Below are 20,751 nucleotides of genomic sequence, written 5' to 3'. Positions count from 1 at the left end.
ACGTTTCCCCCCAAGTCTGGGAGATTTGAAAAGAAAACAAAAGGCCTGGATGTCTCTGCAGCTGAGGGCTGGGTGTGTGGGGGCAGCCTGGCTGTTGGGTGTGTGTTTGTGTGTGTGTGTGTGTGTGTGTGTGTGTTAGGTAATACCCGTGATTTCACATTTTCTCAGAACAAGGCGTGTGCGAGGAAAGCAAGAGGGCTGAGATTTACTCATAAAAGAGAGGAATGTAATGAAATCAAGACAAAGGAGAGAGAGAAAAAAAAAACTGGTTTTCTCCTTTTACCGTCTATCAGTGAAGTGAGGTGCGGGGTGTGTAGAGGGGCACAGAGAGCCCCTCAAACTGTATGAACTTAAAGTTTCAGGTCAGCAGACATGAGAGCAAACACAGCTGTCTCCGGCACTCCCAAGAAACTAAAATCCCGGAACAGCAGGTAGGTAGCCTCGGTCCAAACCAACCCTGTACCCGGCTTATCTCCTGGACACAGACCAGCTCATCACCAGCATTTCTGAATCTGCAATCAAGTCTTGGCCATCCCAGGCATTCGGCCATCAGGAGGAGTGCTTCAGGGCTGCTGGGATACCCTGCTGGGACAGGAACCTTCAGGCAGTGGAGCAGCCTCCACGGAACTGGAGACTCAGGAAAAATGAGCTTCTGTACCCACTGCTAAAGGCTTCACCTGCTGGCTGAGTCAAACATGCACCTCTGCACACACTGCTGAGTCAGCAGACTCTGGCTCCATCCTTCCAAGGAGGTGGTATTACCACTGAGGATGTGTGTTGGTTTAGCAGAAGTGGGTTGGGTGGGGGTGGGGGGCTTCCCTTTCCCAGGGGTGGTCAGAGCTCAGCCGGGACAAAGGAAACAGGTCACTGATGTACCTACCTACAACAGAGGATCTATTGAAATCACCGAGGGAAGAGAAAAGACTGATCTTTCGCTGTTCTGCAATTAAGCGAGGTGGTAGGGAAAGATTTAACACCAAAACATCACCACAATGCTGCCGATGCCCATGCCAAGATGTCCTAAGGGACATGGCACTGGAGAGGTTTATTGAGACCATTTACACTCGACGTGTCATTTAATTCAAACAGTATACATGAGACATTTTAATAGAAAAAACTGTGAAAGAATGAAGAGAAGATGGCTAAGTTTCCAAACAGTGGAGAGCAACATGGAGGGACTGAAGAAAAAGCCAGTGAATCCAGTAGAAAGTGAAATGAGAAAAGAAAAGGAAGAAAGGAAACTTCCATAGGAAAATAATGTGGAAAATTGCTAATTCTGCAGCAATCACAATAAAAAGAAACAACATGTGTCTATTAGTTGACAGTGAGAGTGACTATTTTATCAATCTGTGTTCTATTGACAAAAAGATCAAGTGAATTGCCCTCATGTAGGTCAAGTTAGAGTTAAGGGAAAAAACAGAAAAACTAATTGAGGTGGTTCAGTGACCTTGATGGAAGAGAAAATTAACTTATTGGGATAAATCAGTATAAAAATAAAGAGGGCTGGAACAAATATAGCACAGTGGATAGAACATTTGTTTGCATGTGGCTAAAAACTAAGTCTAATCCCCAGCATCCCATATGGTTCCCCGAGCCTTCCAGGAGTAAAAAAGAGCCAAGAGTAATCTCTGAGTGCCTCAGGTGGGCCCCAAAACAAAAGCAAAAACAAAAACAAAAAAAAAGAAAAGAAAGAAAAAAGCAGAATATAGACAATCTTTTCTAGACTCAACTATTTCAGTCGTTTAAATTCCAACTATATAAGCTGATAGAAATACAAGGAGAAATTGATAAAAGTCACAATTCTCTAGGGAGGGGGGAATGCTTAGTATCTAGTCCTTCCTCAGATTGATCCAACACATAAGATGCCAGTGATGCCAGATCTTCTGAGACGCCCTGTGTGTCCACTTGCTTGGATATGCTCATGAACACACTGATTGCTGGAAGACACAGGGACAGACTGTTACTCTGAATTTTGCCTATGTCAAAGCACTGCCATTTCAAAAATGTCAACCCCTGCCACGCCGCCAACGCAATGCTCATGAAAGTCAGAGCAACCCCATATTTAAGAAAAATAATACAGGGGCCCGGAGAGATAGCACAGCGGCGTTTGCCTTGCAAGCAGCCGATCCAGGACCAAAGGTGGTTGGTTCGAATCCCGGTGTCCCATAGGGTCCCCCGTGCCTGCCAGGAGCTATTTCTGAGCAGACAGCCAGGAGTCACCCCTGAGCAGCGCCGGGTGTGGCCCAAAAACCAAAAAGAAAAAAAAAAGAAAGAAAAATAATACAATTCAAGACTTCAGAGGAGGCCCATGACCAAATTGCTGTGCTATCTAATGTGGAAAGCCAGAAATGAGAGTGGACAGTGCTGTAATGAGGCTCAGAGGCATGTGAGCTCCATCCAAGTCATTGGGAAGGTCAAGGTAAATGGAGACACATTCATCCCTTTCCAGATGAGGGACAAAGAGCAAAGGCAATGGGGATGCGAAGGGGCCATTGATGCCAGTCCAGAGTCAAGAGGCAGAATTGGGGTGATGCCACAGGAAGGCTGACATGACATGGACGGGTGGTGAGCACTATGGGGAGGGTTGTGGGGCGATAGAATGTGATATGAAGAGGCTCTAGAAGTTAACTTAGCTTCTCTTCACCTTAAAGTGAATACTTGGCATAATTCACATTTGTGAACTCCGGGAGGAGCATCTGTCCATGTTTATTATTCTTTGCCATTTTTCACATAGTTGAAGTTATTCTCAGGAAAGACCAAAGGTAAAACTTATGGAGTAACATGAAGAAAAAGCAGGAATGATCTGCCCTTTGCAGGGTCTTATTCCTAGGCCCTCTGCCAAGTGAAACACAGCAATGCAGCCTGCCTCTCACGAGCCCTGCATATACAGAGCTCAGGGCTATAAAGCTCAGGAATGCATGGGACATGACGCTTTCACACCAACATCCAAGGAGTCCAGGGCATGCCCTGTCTGTCTATATCTCTCTGTCTGTCTATCTGTCTCTCTTGCAGAGCTGGGGATAGAACCCACTTCCTCATTGTTGCAAGTCAGCCCCTGAAGAGGTTGACTGATGGAGGGATCCAGCACAGAGCACGCATCTGCCACCCTGTCCAGCTGACGGTTCTGAGGTGAAACGGCGGGTAAACAGCTCGCAGACAGTCAGGCTTGTGGAAATATTAGCTTTATTCGGTGGACAAGACTGAAGTCCAAAGACTCAGCCTCAGTTCCAGCCAAAAGCCTCTCGCCTTCCACAGACCCTTGTTTTTATCCCCCAGAATCAGGTACCACCCAATGATGGGATCAGATACCACCCAATGGTGGAAGCAGAATCAGGTACCACCCTAGGGTGGGGGCAGAATGCCAGGTCACACCCTAGGGCCTAGGGTAGGGCACAATCACCGATCAGGGTAGGGTCAGTAACATAATAATCCCCTAAAATATTTACATACACAACACCTCATATGTATAAGATGCATTTTCCCTAAGTACCTCATTTCCTACAGTCAACTCAAATCACTTTTCTTCTATCCTGGAAGACGGGGAGACCCCTTGTTTGATGCAGGGCACTCACATCCCATGTGCCAAGGAGCACCTTGGCAAGGGCCTAAAAGCTAGAGGATGTGGTTGAAGGGTTTTTCGTCTTGTGTCCCAGAGTCCCTATCTTGCATAACAGGAGGGTGCAGCTACCCTCAGGACCAGCACAAATCTGTCCATGTTCTGTCTTTGGATCCAGATAACAATCTGGCAGGTGGTTTCTCCTCTCATTGTTCATGAGCTACAGAGGCCCAAGAAAGGACTGTGGCCAGTTGGAGCCCTTTGAGTATGTGTTTTTATGTGCATCTAATTCCTGGTTCTTAGACATGTCCATTGGTTCGCTCCTTGTTTCTTCCAAGGGCTTAATGGCTGCTTGTTGATTATGAAAATTAAGCTCGAGCTAGGAAGAGAGTGCATGGGGTAAGGTGCATATACCTGGTCCTGATTTTGTTTCTAGTAGAATGGCTGGTCTCTGGAACACCCCGGGATGTGGCCCTGAAAGCTCCCAATACTGTCTAGTGTCTCCATGTCCCCAAGACAGCAAGACCTAAGCAGTACCCAAATTTCCGGTCTTTATGCTGAATAGTGACCCGGTCAACTGAGAATTGTCAGACAGGATTTGAGGGGCCCATAAAAATGAAACCCTTAAAAGAAAACAAAAGCCAAATGTATGTTTTCTCTTGGATGGTTGGCCCTGGTTTCTAAGTCTAATTGCCAATTTTTCAAACAACAAATAGTAACGTTCCAGAAAGAGAATCATCTCAAAAACAAACAACCAAAACCAAAACAAAACCAAAAACAAAATAACCTCTACCAAACTCACTCATGGCCAAAGAAGACATCTAAATGATTTCATCTAAACTTACTCAACAATTTTTTTTAAAAAAGAAAAAAGAAAATAATTCACACTTTGCTCTCTCAGAAAGGGAGTGATTTGAGCATGAAGTACTTGCGAGGAATATTTCTTTGTTTTAACATGCTGCCTGTGGCAAGGGAAGGCAGAAAGCTTAAAGGGATATATGGCCAAGGGTGGGGAGGAAAAACCCAGCCTCAGAAATCCTTCCTGACACTTGTTAATCAGAGTGATAACTCAAAACAATCCCTATTACATTTGACATATATTCCTCTGAAAAGAGGCTGTTCTTTCCGAATAAACAAGAACACAGCTTCAATGTCATGGGCCTTCTTTTCTGATGCTTTTGGCTCCCCTAAGATGGACTTGGAATTCTGAGGGTTTGACTACTCAGACAATAAGAGGATATCCAGGAGTTCACTCAGTATCAGATTTCACTCTGTTCTTTTCTCTCTCTCCTCTCTCTCTCTCTCTCTCTTGTCTCTCTCTCTTTCTCTCTCTTCTCTCTCTCTCCTCTCTCTCTCCTCTCTCTTTTTCTCTCTCACTTGTATTTCTAATTATTTTCTGCATAGTGGCCATATTGTCAACAATTATTCCCCATTGTCTCAATGCTTGTTTTCAAAGGCCATCTACCTCTAGTGTGATGGGTTTAGAACATGGCCAGGAGAGAGCAAGGGGATGGATAAAAGGGAAGCTCTCTCTTCCTCTCTCTCTTCCTCTCTCTCTTCCTCTCTCTCTTCCTCTTTCTCTTCTTCTTCTGCTCTCTCTCTCTCTTCCTCCCTCCCCCTTCTCCTGGACTGTGAATGTTGTAGTTCTACATAGCTTCTGTGAAGCTTCTCTTAAAGACCTGTGAAGAATCAGCTCCATGGTATGGCCTTTTATGTTCTGGGGTTCTGGTCTCATGGGAACCTGCTCTCTTTCCTGTAATGGTGAGAACTCTGCTATGCACATATTCCTGACAAACAGACTGTGCCACGGAATATGGATGTGGAGACATGGAAAAATCAGATTAGACCTTTGCCTAAAATCCTTCACCTCCACCTCATTTCTTAGTAATTTGGCCAAACTATAATGATAATTACTACTGATGGATTAAATTACTGATAGATTAACAGGGCCAGAAACTGTGCAGCTTATTTCAAAATTTCCCAGTGATGGCTCAAGTTCAGGAGAGCCAAGGTGATCCAGGAAGCAGGACCTTGCAGTGCTGCTGTCATTTATGCTGGACAGGTGGGCTACCAAGAGTAGGGTCAGTGTTACTAATTGGGGATCCTTGTTTGAACTTTGGGGTACAACCTCCATCCTCAAACAAGGTCTGTCTGAATTTGGGGTGTAGCTGTCTTCCTGGAAAACACTAATAGCCCCCTCAGCAAGTGTCCTGATGATGACTGGCACCATGTGGCTCCTGTGGATGATTCCAGCAACAGAAGGGTCCCTGTTCACTGGCCCCCATGTAGCAGACATGCCACGTGATGGATTACAGCCACAGTGTCCTCAAGGCCAGATAATTATATTGACCAAACCAAGGAAGGGTGGGAGGAAGATGAACTGGTGTCAGGGAATGGGGCTGAAGGATCTCTTGATTTCTCTTGCCCTCTAGACCCCTCCAGACCCCTGCAGACAGGAAGGAGCTGGGTGTCCTTGAGGCCTGGGGTCTTGTCCAGTGTGCCACAACAGTCTGTTATGACTAAAGGATAAAATCAAGGATAAACATTTAAATTTAAAGGATAAAGGAACTTCAGGAGAATGCCTGACTGAGGTGCATAGGGGCCATTCAACTGTAGGCCCTGCAATGGGTGGGAAGCTAAGTCACATGCTGTCTCGTGCTCTGGCCCAAGAGCCAGGTGAGGACATGGAGGAGATAAGGAAGGAGATGGAGGAGATGGGGAAGAAATGAAAGAGGAGGTGGGGGACCTTCAGAAGGAGATGAAGGAGATGAGGAGTAAATGAAGAGGAGATGGGGAAGAGAAATGGGGGAGGAGATGGGAAGGTACTAGATGATAAGGTGTAACGAAAGTATGCCAACCTCAGGAGAATTCTTGTTAGTTCTAAGCTAGAAAAGGAACATTATCCACAGACCTTGTGATGAAATCAGCACAATGAAACTTGTCATTAGAGAAAGTAAATTTGAGTAAATTTCAGAAAGTTTACTAAAATAATATTTAAATAAAAGTGAGAAGAAGATATCATCTTATCTCACAGTTATAAGACCCACCAAACCCACATGACTGAATATAGTGTTCAGATACTACCAGAAAGCAAATTCATTACAGAAACTTGAGAAAACTCAAGTTCAGGTACTTGCCAAGAAAACAATGATAAAAAATTACAACCAGATACCAGAGTAATAGCACAGTGGTAGGGCATTTGCCTTGCACGCGGCTGACCCAGGATGGGACAGAGTTCGATTCTCAACATCCCATATGGTTCCCTGAGCCAGGAGAGATTTCTGACTGCACAGCCAGGAGTGATTTCTGAGTCCATGGCCAGGAGTAACCCCTGAGTGTCACTGGTGTGCCCCCCAAACAACAACAACAACAACAAAAAGTTACAACCAAACTTGCTTCAGAAAAAACATTAAACAAGCAGTTATCTATACACATTAAAACTGGAATAGATGATAGGAAGATTTAAGGCCAGGGCCATCATTTTCCCTCTCAGATAATTTCAAGAGTCTTGAGAGCTTGCCTTATTCCCGGAAAGGCTCTGGAACTAGTGAGCCTCACAGCAACACCCCCCCACCCCCACCAAAGTTTGGTCATCCTGTCCCACACCCACAGAATAACTGTGGAGAAAGAACATTCAAGAAGGAAGAAGAAAAGATTAACTGAATGTTTTCAGGTGAAAATTTCTTCCAGAAAAGAAAATTCAGACCCAATTCTAAGACTTTGGGGGCCGGAGAGATAGCACAACAGTGGGGAATTTGCCTTGCATGTAGCAGATCCAGGACAGATGGTGGTTCAAATCCTGGCATCCCATATAGTCCGTGTCCCCACCCCACCCCCCACCCCACCCCTGCCTGCCAGGAGCTATTTCTGAACACAGAACCAGGAGTAAACCCTCAGTGCCATCGGGTATGACCCAGAAACAACAACAACAACAACAACAACAAGCCTGGTTTGCACACTGTTTAAAAGTGATAAAAGACAGAAGAAAGGGAGGAAAGAGAGAGAGAGAGAGAGAGAGAGAGAGAGAGAGAGAGTGTTATAGAGGCAGGCAAGAAGGAGAGTGGGATAAAAACTGGGAACATTGGTGGTAGGAAATGTGCACTGATGAGGGGTGTTGGGCACTGTATGACAAACTGAATCACAAACAACTTTGTAACTGTGTAGTTCATGATGATTCACTTAAGAATTTAATTTAAAAGAGAGAATGCCCCTGAACAGCATTTCCCAAACTATGCTGCACTTGAGAAAGACCCCACCATTAATTTCTTGATGAGTAAAGAGGGAGACCTCCAAACTTTATTGTCCCCTCTCTGTACCCCCAATAGCCCGAGTGTCCTAGAAAATCCTTTGGAAGTTGGTATCAATAAAGTGCTTTAGAAAGCTGCCAGCCTACCCAAGCTTGGCATCATCCCCTAGAACCCTGGGACAGCCTTCTTAGCTTTTCCCTGTTCCCTTCTCCCCTGCATCAGGGTGATTGCTGGGCACAAAGCAGACTGGGAGACTGTTGAGTACAGATGTGGGCTATACTGTCCCCAACATGCTGGTGTCAGCTATGAGAGCAGCTACGATACCCAGATGTGTGGCCAAACCCGAGTCCTTTCTTTTTTTTTTATATTTCTTTTTTTATATTTAAATGACAGACATTTATTAGGATATATAACGGCAAATCTTACACAGTGATATTTAAGGTACACATAGGCAAATCTTATGAGTGGTCCTTTCTAAGAGATGCCTCCTTCCCAGGGTTGGGTGAGTCCCAACTTGGCTTTGGGCTCTGCTCTCTGACTCTTTTCTACTTCAGGTTTCTCATTGTACCTCATTCAGACATTCTGGATTAGACTACTGTGACTTTGCAAAGAAGATCCATCTGCCTGGAAGCATCCTGCCTTGGACCACCTCCCCATTCCCCCACCAGTCACTGCATGCAAGATTTGTTTCCAGGAGCACTCCTGGAAGTAACAATGACTCCATTCTTCCTCTCCCCAGTCACTCCTGCCAACAAGCAGGTACCTGGCAAACTCAAAAATCCTCCCTTGATTCCTAAAGTAGCACAGGCCTATTATACAAGAATCTACCACCACAGAAATAGGACAACCTCTCTGGAGATTATGCAAGACACTTCCCCGCCACCCCCTCCCTACATCCCCCATGTCCAGATTGTTGTTGTCAACAATTTTCTCCTTGTTTTTAATGATGCCTGGGAAAAGGCGCTGCATTCTGCTGGGGACTCTCCACTGTGCTCCATATGCTTCAGGAATATCAATTTGTCTTTCTAAGGCCTGGGGAAGTGGCTCAGCAGGATAACACAGGCCTCAGATGTGGGAGGCTCTGGGCTTCATCGCCAGTATTGCAAAGAACAAGAAAGAAGAGAAAGAAGGAAGTGAGAAGCCAGTCAGCAGGCTTGGCTGCTCTTGGCAAAAAGAGACTGGCATGATTTGTCTACACTCCAATGTCACTGTGGTCCTTGAACAAACATCTCTTCTGTTTCACTGACTTCAAGGGTTCTGTGCTTCCTCTGCATCCAGGGCATCTGCCATGGAAGAGTCTGTTCAATGGATCTGTGAAGAATATGTAAGTCAGACAGGGTTGTGATGTGCACACATTCCTATATCTATCATGATCATCATCAAGTCATTAAGATGCTCATGCTGAGATGTTTCCAGAAAGGTCGTTTCCACATTTCAGCAACAGATAAGTAGTCGTGTTCTTTCCTATTCTTTTGTTCTAGACCAGGGAATTCAACATTCTAAGTTCACAGTAAGTGACAAAAGCAGAAGAATTTGGGGGTGGGGTGGATGGTGATTTATGGTGATTTATGGTGTCAATGGAATATTCTGAAGCATGGCATCCTGGACTGTTGGCTTTGTCTAAAGACACCAGGACATTCTAGAAAATGACATCTCAAATAAACAATCTCAAATCCGTTAAGCCACAGGCACAAAAGAAGCATTCAACAGCAATAACCTTCTGCAGAGAGTTATTCAGCAATGACTAATTATATTTGCAAAGTACACCTATCTCTTCTGTTAGATTAATTTAACATAGTTTCTAGCTGATGGCCGGGGCAAAGGAACCACTCTCTAAAGAGATGGAAGGAAGCTGAGCAGAGAAGAGAAGGTTAGAAAGATGATGCTTAGGACACTGTTCCCAAATATCTAGTGGACCAATACTTCAAAGTCCCCAAAAAACTTGGACAAGCCCCCCACCTGTGTAACATACTGTCCAGGACAACAGCCAAAAGGAGTCTCACTTTTCTTAGAAAAGGAGATTGCCAGGGAGATTTCCCATGTCCCCAGTTAAATTGTTTGGGGTTAACGTAATTAAGTCATGTAAACAAAACCCATTTCTTGGCACTGTGCTTGTCCAAGCAAATCTGCTTTTTTTCATGCAGGATGCACACAGGTGACTCAGAAGTAGAAGGCATAGTTTAATTTCATTATTTTAGGTAAGGAGTAAGTAAAGATCCCATGGGTTCAAACACAAGATGCAATGGGGCAACATAGACATTGGGAAGGAAGATGCAGGAAGTGAACAGGAAAGATGTCAAAGATTAGAAGTTTGGTGAAAAAGAAAGAGGAAGATGGGGAAAGGATCACAGGATTTGCACCACAAGGGGGCAATTGACTAAATTGTCAAGGAAAAGAATCTGCAAGGAGGCCTGCCCTAGAATTACAGCAGTGTAAAGAACTATTAAGTTAGAAGAAAAGGAATCACAAATGGAAGGGGGTGTAAAAGACACTACATTTTTTATACAGAGAAGAGGGTATTGTCAGGATCACACTGATTGAATAAGCATCAACATTTAGAGAGACATAGGCTGGAACCAGGCTCTATTCTGGATGTGTATAATGTGTGAGGGATTTGACTTCCGAAATCCCCAGGAGAAAGAAATTATTATTAACCTGCTTTCACCTCTTTAAAATGCCTCTGTGGAAAGCAGTATAGACCAACATTCACCCACTTGGAATTTTAGGGTGACAAAGCACAGAGCTGGGACATAAATTCAGGCCACTCAACTTCACAGTGAGTGCCTTATCACCTCATTATGCTGCCTCACAAAAAAAAAAATCTTTCTTTGGGTCATGTCTTTATAGAGGTTTTCAGAAATTTATCAGAATACTAAATCCCAAACCCAAGCTGACTATATGCTACCAAAAGCAAGTTAGACAACATGCTTTGGGAGCTGGGGAAAAAAAATCCCTCACCTTGGCGTGGTGTCTGACATTTATCCGTGCAATTAATCCAACTCAATTAACAGCAGTTGAGGACCCCATGCTGAGTACTAAAATTAAGATTCCAACCCTAGAGAAGATGTGATTTTTATTACAGTTGGGAGCCCATCAAACACATGGCATGCTGACAGCTGAACAGAAAGGAAGAAAAAACGATGTGCAGAGGTTTAAATGACACGGCCCTCCAATCCAGCTGTGATGGGTTCAGTTCCCAGGTGCCCTGCCTCTCCTCTTCTGTCTCACCAGTAGAACCCACTGAAATAAAATGCATTTCAAGGGGCTGGAGAGATAGTACAATGAGTAAGGCACTGGCCATGCATGAGGTTGACCTCAGTTCAATCCTTAGCCCTGCCAGGACTGGTCCCTGAGCATGAAGCCAGGATTAAGTCCTAAGTACAGTTGAATATGAGCCCAAAACAAGAAAACAAAATACATACATAAAAATAACTCCCCAAATATATTTCTGCACCCTAGAAAGAGGAAACAACTTGGTTCTCTGCCTGCTACATCCTCAGAACAGAATGAAACCAAGGGCAGACAGCCACGGGAGATTTGCAGATGCAGGGAGGAAAGAAGAGATGTTAGAGTCCTGATCTTCTCCCAAGCACTGGCTGACGTTTGGTTTTATTTGTCAAACTTTGTCAATGCTGAAGGCAGACCCTGCTCTGCTGGATGGCTGGTCCCCATCTCCATCTCCCAGCTTCAGTACAGGGTCCCAGTTCTCAGCTGCCCTGTGGCTCAACCTCACCAGAATTCTCAATCAGGGCGAGTGTGGTCACAGGTTTGCAGCTTCTGAAGCTCACACACTGACAGAAATGCCAGGCTTAAGGTCATCTAGAAACTTTTCTTTATATTAAATAAATGGGATGATACTAGATTCTCTGACCCTCTGTCCATGTGGTAAGGGGTCAGATAGCAATGTGTGAGGTCACTGTGGTGGTCACCGCCTACAGAGATGGGTACCACGGGCATCTAGGATGCAAAGCTCAGGGATGCTGCTGAACGCCCTGCAAAGCAGCAAGCAGACCTCAGGACAGCATCTAGCCCACATGCTTACAAGGCCAGATGAGCCACACCAACCTGCTAAAAAAGTAAGAACATCAAAATACTAGCAGTCAAGCTCCTATATAAACCAGCAGTTATACTTCGTGGTGTCTCCCTGCACCCTGCCTCCCAAGACCCAAAAACTCTTCAGAAAAGATATTTGCACTCCATGTTCATTGAAGCACTATTCTCAGACAAATTGGAAACAACCCAAGTATCTCAGAAAAATGAGTGGATAAAAAATTTATGGTACATACATTGTAATATGGGCTATAAGAAAAGATGAACTTCATGCAATTTGCTGTTACGTTCATGGATCACATTGAATGAAATTGTTAGAAGGAAAGGGACACAGAATGATCTCTCAATCTCTTTCATATGCAGGGTATAAAGGAACATAGCATATGAATAACAAATGCCCAAAGGCAACAGAAACTGAGAAATGGTTTTAATAGGAAGATTATTACAACAGAGGTCGGGGGAGATTGGAAGGAACAGGGTTCCTGGGGACAATGAGGGAGGGAAGCAGACACTTTGGTGAAGGGGTGATGCTGGAAAGATAAATGTAAGAAACCCTGCCACAAAGTCTTGTAAACCATAGTGCCTAAAATTAAATACAAGAAGATTACAAAATGACATAACTACCTTTCTTTCCTCAACTTTCAAAACAAAAGTAAGACATAAGTCAATATGGCACAGAAACAATCAGCCCCTGAGCAAATCAATTCCAGTGATCTACATTAAGCTGAACAAAATCTGGGCCAGAATTTATAGACTTAGTATTGCTCATGGAAGGCACACATGCAAACAGCCCTATATTTAAGAGAGTTCTTTCTGGGGGGCTTTCACTGCAGGGGATGTTCTGGTCTTCATTACATGTGACTCTGAGCTCACCCTATTTCATATTCTCATCCTAGGCAAAATCTATGATGCTGTGATTCAGACCTGGACTTTTCATGACTGATAGTTCTGTTATTTCTTTCTTTTATTTGGATATTTTTGAAGGGGGGCACACCCATTGGCGTTCAGGGGTTACTCCTGGCTCTGCACTCAGAAATCTCTCCTGGCAAGTTCAGGGCATCGTATGGGATGCCAGAAATTGAAACCAGGCCTGTGCAAGGCAGATATTTATTCTACCTGCTATGGCTCCAACCCTAAGTTCCGTTATTTCTAACTTCACTCAACATCCACCATTTTGGTGGGAGTAGGTGGGGAGTTACATGCCCACCCTAGAGGCAGACAGTGGGTAAGGTGGGAGGGAAACCGGAGTCATTGGTGGTGGGAAATGTTCATGGGTGAAGGGTGGTGTACATTGTAAAACCGAAACTTAATCACAAACAACTTTGTAATCATGGTGTTTAAATAAGAGGGGGAAAACCCACCATTTTCACATAGCACATATGTTTTATCTTAATAAGGCCCTTAAGATAAACTGCATTTCCTTTAGCTCTTCATTTTCATTCCCATTCCTCTTCGCTATGTTTTGGAGAACCAGCAAGAGCCCAATTTCTTTATTCTTTATTCTGGCTGAAAGGCTCCTTTCCTCATTTCTCTATCTAGCTTTGATCCTGGAAAAATCCAGAGGCTGCCCTCTCCTAGCTACTCACATGCTTTCTCATAAAGCTGGGAAAGGCAGGCAGGTGGCTGGTTTTCTGGGCATGGCCCCTTCCCTGATGCATCTCCCAGCAGACATGGTCACCTTTGCTTCAAGCATGTTTGTTCAGCCAACTGGTTGACCCCATTTGAGACTTAGAAAGTCTGGGCATCTATGTGAACACAGAATGTTTTCCTTCCAAGGGATAAAGGAATATCCTTACCTGGGAATCAACCAAGACAGGGCTCAGGGATATTCTAGAGCACACTGTGTCCCCCAGACCATGGAGTATTGTGTGTATCCCTATAGAGACCCACACATATTAGAGAATGGCTTTTCAATATTTACCCAGATCTTTAATAAGTGAGAGTGCTTCCCAGGATATGAAGGCTCCAACGCCGTCATCCAATGCGCCCTGCCCCACGTCCCAGCTGTCTAGATGGCCGCTGATCAGGACCACCTATGACAAACCATCAGAAGAGGAAAACATAAGGCCACAGAGTAATGGCAGCATAGATAAAGCATTCACAAAGTTTCCATAATTCCTTTTTTTTTTTGATACTGAAATTGGTTGGTGGAAAATTAGGAAGTGAGTGTTGCTGATGGATCTTAAGTTAGTCTCGGCAATCAGACTCATTGTCTCTAATACTAACAATTTTGTAAACTAAACAAATAAGATTCATTACTAAACAAATAGTTGAGCACTTTAATATGTGGCTTAAAGCCTAGAAGACATAAAATGTATCTTGAAAGGTCTGGAGTACTACTTTGGTGGGTGGGGTGCTGGCTTTGATCCAGGTTTGATCCCTGGTATCCTAGGGGATACCTTGAGCACCGCTAGGAGTGAACACTGAGTGCAAAGCCAGGAGTAAGTCCTGAGAACTACTGAGTGTGGCTCTAGAAAAAAAAAAGAGAATGGAAGTAAAGACAAAAAATATATCTTGAAACTTCAACCTCGTTTTTAACTTTTGTAAATTCTAGTAGACACATAGAAATGGGTTAAACTGAATTCCACTGGAAAAGTGAGGCCAGTATTTGAGATGATTTCTACTTCGTGAAAATTATAAATCATTTTCGTATTGAATAAATAAATGTGCTAGAATTATAGTCAAGTCCAATTTAAGAAAACTTTTAAAACATATTTTAAATTCATTTTAGTGTTAAAATCTATTGATCATCTCTAAATTTTAGGCTTAGTTTTTTCAAGAATCATTAGCCATTCTCTCCAGGAAGTATGCCAAATAATCTTAACTGAAACAAAATTCTGTGGACTATTTTGAGGAAAATGATTCTTGGTTGAAATGACATCATATGTGAAAAATGCATCTTGGTTTCTTTATTCTAATATATAAACATCAAGCCAGATGAACTACTGGTTTAAACAAAGATGTTAGAGGGAGCATAGAATAGGTCTGTCAACTTTGGGTAGACAAAACAAAACTGCTTCAACTGAACATAAAAAGCACAAAACATAAAGAGAAAAATAGACTTTACAAAAATTAGGAGAGGCAGGAGAGAGAGAGAGAATATAGGATATAAGGTGGCTGCCTTTCATGTAGTCGGTTCAGGCTCAATCCCTGTCATCACATATAGTTTCCCAAGTTTTGCTAGGAGTGACCCCTGAGTGCAGAGCCAGGAGTAAGCCAAGAGCACTGCAAGGTGGCAGAAAACTGAAATAAAAAGAAAATAAAAAATAAATTAAGAGGAGCATTTGTTTATCAAAAGATCTCATGAGAGTGAAAAAACAATGAACAGTGGAGGCAAAATTTGTCACCAAACATATTGCAGTTGAGGTCCCATATCCAGAGAGAGAATGAGGGAAAGAGGGCAAAAGACAACTAGATAACCACAAAATTAACAACTTGCTAGTGAGTCTATGTAAAGATATTCAAAGTTTATTAGCATCAAGGTAGTCTAAATCCAACCACATTCAGCTGCTAGAATGACCCAAAATGAAAAGATAGGAAGTGCCAAATCTTGGTGAGGAAGTAGAGTAAGAGGAGACAGAGTTAAGTCCTGTGGGTGTGAGCTCTCTGGACACACCTGGAATAAAACAGCTCATCTTCTCAGTCTGGGCATTTGACACCCCGCGGCCTGGCACATCCTCTCCTGCCTATGGAGGCCACAAGTGTGCTGTGCATGATTACCATCAACAAAGGAGATGCAACTGGGGTGATGATGGTGATCCTGCTTCCTCCTCAAGGGCACAATTAAAGTTGGCCAAGAGCCACAGCTGCATGCCTGAAGGACCTGACCATGAGGCACAGCAGTGTGTCACTTCACCTTACTGAAGAATGCAAGAAGCCAGCACAAAATTCCACTCATGGAAATGCATCACTTGCTCAATGCTGGATCACACAGGTGACAGAGGGCCTGGTGGACCAGGCACTAGAATGTAGGCATGGGTGGAACTTATTTGGGGTGGGAACAGCAACCTACCATCCTAACACCATGCTCAAACCAGCTGACACATATTTCTCAGTGTGTACCCTCTGGTGGTCTTGGGATGCATGATGGTGGGTGCAGAGATGTGAAACAGAAAATGCAGTAGAACAAGGAGGAGGGTTCCTCCCAGTGATAGGGTCAGGGCCAGAAAATGACCAGTCAGGGCCACATTCTGCTGGCTGATTGGCACATTATTGTGCTTCAAAAGAAACTTAATTTTTTTTTATTTTAGATACTTTGATTGGCAATATTGATAATGACAGGTTTTCATGCATGAAATATTTTAACTTTAGCAAACTTTCTGCCGCTGTCAACCTTCCTCTACCATTGTGCCTCTACCTCCTTGTGTCTTATCATTCCATCTCTCGTACAGTGATTTCTTATTTCTAAAAACAAGTTCTCAGCCATTTTCTGTTGCCTTTGGACATTTGTTGATTCCTTCTTGATGTTTCTTTATAGCCCACAAAGGAGGAAGTTCATTCTGTATCTATCTCTTTATTCTTTTTTTAATAAAGTAATTTTATTTTTATTTTTTGTTATAAATAACGTTATTTAAGCATCATGATTACAAGCATGTTTGTAGTTGGGTTTTAGCTACATATATTAAAAAAAAAAACACCCCCTTCATAGTGCAATGTTCCCACCACCAATGCCCTCCATCTCCCTCCTCCCCAACCCCTTGTCTGTATTCAGGACAGGCATTCTATTTCTCTCACTCACTACCATTGTTGTAATTGTCAGTGTAGCTATTTCTCTAACTGAACTCTTTGTGGTAAGCTTCATATTATGGGCCGAACCTTCCAGCCCTCATGTCTATTATCTCTATGTATTATTATTATTATTATTATTATTATTATTATTATTATTGGTTTTGGGGTCACACCCAGCAGCGCTCAGGAGTTACTCCTGGCTCTACACTCAGAAATCACTCCTGGCAGGCTTGGGGGACCATATGGGATGCCGGGATTCGAACCACCATCCTTCTGCATGCAAACACCTTACCTCCTTGCTATCTCTCCGGCCCCATCTCTATGTATTATTACAATAACGTCTTTTATTTTTCTTAAAACCTATAGATGAGTGAGACTATTCTGGTCTATCTCTCTCCCTCTGACTAATTTCACTCAGCATAATAGTTTCCATGTCCATTCAGGTATAGGAAAATTTATGACTTCATTTTTTTCTGACAGCAGCATAATATTCCATTGTGTATATGTATCACTGCTTCTTTAGCCACTCATCTGTTGTTGGGCATCTGGGTTGTTTCCAGATTCTGTCTATTGTAAATAGTGCTGCAATGAATATAGGATAGAATGAGTGTGTGTGTGTGTGTGTGTGTGTGTGTGTGTGTGTGTGTGTGTGTTTTCTGTATTCCAAGGGTTTATCCCTAGGAGTGGTATAGCTGGATCATAAGGGAGCTCAATTTTCTTTCTTTTTTTTTTGAGGAATCTCCATATTGTTTTCCATAAGGGTTGCACAAGAAGGCATTCCCAACAGCAGTAAATGAGAGTTCCTTTCTCCTCACATCCCCACCAGCACTGATTGTTCTTGTGTTTTGTGATGCATGCCAGTCTCTGTGGCATGAGATGGTATCTCATTGTTTTGATTTGCATCTCCCTGATGATTAATGATGTAGAGCATTTTTTCATGTGTCTTTTGGCCATTTGTATTTCTTCTTTGAGGAATTGTCTGTTCATTTCTTCTCCCCATTTTTTGATGGGGTTAGATGTTTTATTCTTGTTAAGTTCTGTCAGTACTTTGTATATCTTCGATATTAGCCCCTTATTTGATGGGTATTGGGTGAATAGTTTCTCCCATTCTGTGGGTGGCTTTTGTAACCTAGTCACTATTTCTTTTGAGGTGCAGAAGGTTCTAATCTTAATATAGTCCCATCTGTTTATCTCTGCTTCCACTTGTTTGAAGAGTGCTGTTTCCTCCTTTAAGATGCCTTTTAGTCTTAAAGTCATGAAGTATTTTTCCTATGTGTTGATCTATATACCTTATTATTTCAGCTCTGATATCAAAGTCTTTAAGTCATTTGAATTTCACCTTTGTGCAGTGTTAGATGGAGGGCCGAGTTCGCTTTTGTGCATGTGGCTAACCAGTTGTCCCAGCACCACTTGTTAAAGAGGCTTTTCTTGCTGAATTTTGCATTTATTGCCCCTTTGTAATAGATTAATTGGTTTTATGTCTGAATGCAACAAGTATATTGAATACTGAATTGAGTATCAAATAGTCAAGTCTATTCCACTGATCTGAAGGTCTATCTTTATTCCAATACCATGCTGTTTTAATGACTATTGCTTTGTAGTACCATTGAAAGTTGGGGGAAAATAATGCCTCCCATCTTCTTTTTCCTAAGGGTTTCTTTAGCTATTTTGTGGATGTTTATTGTTCCAGATGAATTTCAGTAGTATTTGATCCACTTCTTTGAAGAATTTCATGGGTATTCTTAGAGGAATTGCATTAAATATGTACAAAACTTAGGGGAGTACTGACATTTTAATTAATTTTAATTCCCAATCCATGAACAAGGTATATGTCACCATTTCCTTGTGTCCACTTTTATTTCTTGAAACAGTGTTTTGTAGTTTCCTTTGTATGGGCTCTTCACCTCTTTAGTTGACTCCAAGGTATTTGAATTGTGTGGCACTAATGTGAATGGGATTTTTTTAAAGTCCATTTCTTCTCTATCATTATTGGTGTGTAAGAAGGCCATTGATTTTTGCATGTTGATTTTGTAGTCTGCCACTTTGCTATATAAATTTATTGTTTCTAGAAGCTTTTTGGTAAAGTCTTTAGGGTTTTCTAAATATAATATCATATCATCTGCAAACAGTGAGAGCTTAACTTCTTCCTTTCCTATCTGAATTCCCTTGATATCTTTTTTTTTTTTTTTTTTTGCCTAATCGCTATAGCAAGTACTTCCAGTACTATGTTGAATAGGAGTGGTGAGAAAGGACAGCCTTGTCTTGTACCAGATTTTAGAGAAAAGGCTTTTAGTTTATCCCCATTGAGAATAATATTTGCCAGTGGCTTGTGGTAAATGGCCTTGATTATTTGAGAAAAGTTTCTTCCATTCCCATCTTATTGAGAATTTATTTTTTATCAAAAGTGGGTGTTGGACCTTATCAACTGCTTTCTCTGCATCTATTGATATGATCATATGGTTTTTAATTTTCCTTTTGTTGATATTGGTGTATTATGTTGATTGATTTACATATGTTAACCATCCTTACATTCCTGGAATGAAACATACTTGGTGATGGTGTATGACTTCTGGATGAAGAGCTGGATCCTATTTGCCAGGATTATTTTCAGGATCTGTGTTCATCAAGAATATTGGTCGGTAGTTTTCTATTTTTGCATCATCTCTTGTTTTGGTATAGGGTGATGTTAGCTTCATAGAAGCTATTCAGGAGTGTTTCTGTTTTTTCTATTTCCTGAAGAGCCTGAAAAGAATTGGTAGTAGTTTCTCTTGAAAGGTGTGAAAAAATTCATTAGTGAATCCATCTGGGCCTAGGCTTTTGTTTTTGGGAAGACTTTTGATTACCATTTTAATTTCCTCAATAGCGATGGGTCTGTTTAGATATACTAGATCATCCTGATTTAACTGTGGAAGATTATAAGAGTCCAATAATGTATCCATTTCTTCCAGGTTCTCATGTTTTGTGGTGTAGAGTTTCTCAAAGTAGTCTCTGATTACCCTTTGGATCTCTGTTGTATCTGTAGTCATCGCCACCTATTCATTTCTAATTTGTTTTGTTTTGGTTTTTCTTTTCTTTCTTTCTTTCTTTCTTTCTTTCTTTCTTTCTTTCTTTCTTTCTTTCTTTCTTTCTTTCTTTCTTTCTTTCTTTCTTTCTTTCTTTCTTTCTTTCTTTCTTTCTTTCTTTCTTTCTTTCTTTCTTTCTTTCTTTCTTTCTTTCTTTCTTTCTTTCTTTCTTTCTTTCTTTCTTTCTTTCTTTCTTTCTTTCTTTCTTTCTTTCTTTCTTTCTTTCTTTCTTTCTTTCTTTCTTTCTTTCTTTCTTTCTTTCTTTCTTTCTCTCTCTCTCTCTTTCTTTCTTTCTTTCTTTCTTTCTTTCTCTTTCTCTCTCTCTCTCTTTCTTCTTTCTTTCTTTCTTTCTTTCTTTCTTTCTTTCTTTCTTTCTTTCTTTCTTTCTTTCTTTCTTTCTTTCTTTCTTTCTTTCTTTCTTTCTTTCTTTCTTTCTTTCTTTCTTTCTTTCTTTCTTTCTTTCTTTCTTTTTCTTTTTCTTTTTCTTTTTTTGGGTCACACCCGGCAAGTGCTCAGGGGTTACTTCTGGCTCCATGCTCAGAAATCACTCCTGGCAGCCTCAGGGGGCCATATGGGATTCTGGGATTCGAACCAATGACCTTCTGCATGAAAGGCAAAAACATCTTACCTCCATGCTATCTCTCTGGCATCTCTCTGGTCCCTTCTAATCTGGTTTATTAAATTTCTCTCTCCCTTTTTTTGTGAGTTTTGCTAGTGGTTTATCAATCTTGTTTATTTTTTCAAAGAAGCAACTTCTGCTTTTGTTGATCTTTCAGGTTGGTTTTTTTTTTTTTTTTGGTTTCCACTTTGTTGATTTCTGCTCTAAGCTTTGTTCTTTCCTCTGACTACTTATTTTTGGTTCATTTTGTTGATTATTTTCTAATTTTATAAGCTGTGTCATTAAGCTTTTTATGTAAGTCCCTTCTTCCTTCCTGATGTGTGCTTGAAAAGCTATAGTTATTTTCCTCTTAGTACCATTTTTTGCTATGTTCCATAAATTCTGATAATTTGTGTCTTCATTTGTATTTGTTTCCAGGAATGGTTGATTTCCATTTTGATTTAATCCATGACCCACTGTTGTTCAGTAGAGAGCTGTTTAATCTCAAGG

The 20,751-nt window shown here is 41.9% G+C and overlaps 2 protein-coding genes across 2 annotated transcripts in view; one reads left to right on the top strand and one right to left on the bottom strand.

Annotated features, from left to right (window-relative positions):
• TP53INP1 (tumor protein p53 inducible nuclear protein 1) overlaps nt 1-20,751 on the top strand; it is a 914,054-nt gene that overhangs the window by 682,544 nt on the left and 210,759 nt on the right. The gene's annotated exons all lie outside the window — the stretch shown is intronic.
• Nucleotides 1-20,751, bottom strand: part of CPQ (carboxypeptidase Q) — a 213,511-nt gene that overhangs the window by 38,126 nt on the left and 154,634 nt on the right. Inside the window, exon 5 of the mRNA XM_049772958.1 lies at nt 13,775-13,886. Coding sequence (XP_049628915.1) covers nt 13,775-13,886 — 112 coding nt within the window. The remainder of the gene's footprint in view (nt 1-13,774; nt 13,887-20,751) is intronic.

This window comes from Suncus etruscus, chromosome 5, assembly GCF_024139225.1.
Source record: "Suncus etruscus isolate mSunEtr1 chromosome 5, mSunEtr1.pri.cur, whole genome shotgun sequence".
Lineage (NCBI taxonomy): Eukaryota > Metazoa > Chordata > Mammalia > Eulipotyphla > Soricidae > Suncus > Suncus etruscus.
Note: the sequence above shows the minus strand (reverse complement) of the source record. Positions and strands in the feature narration are given on the sequence as shown.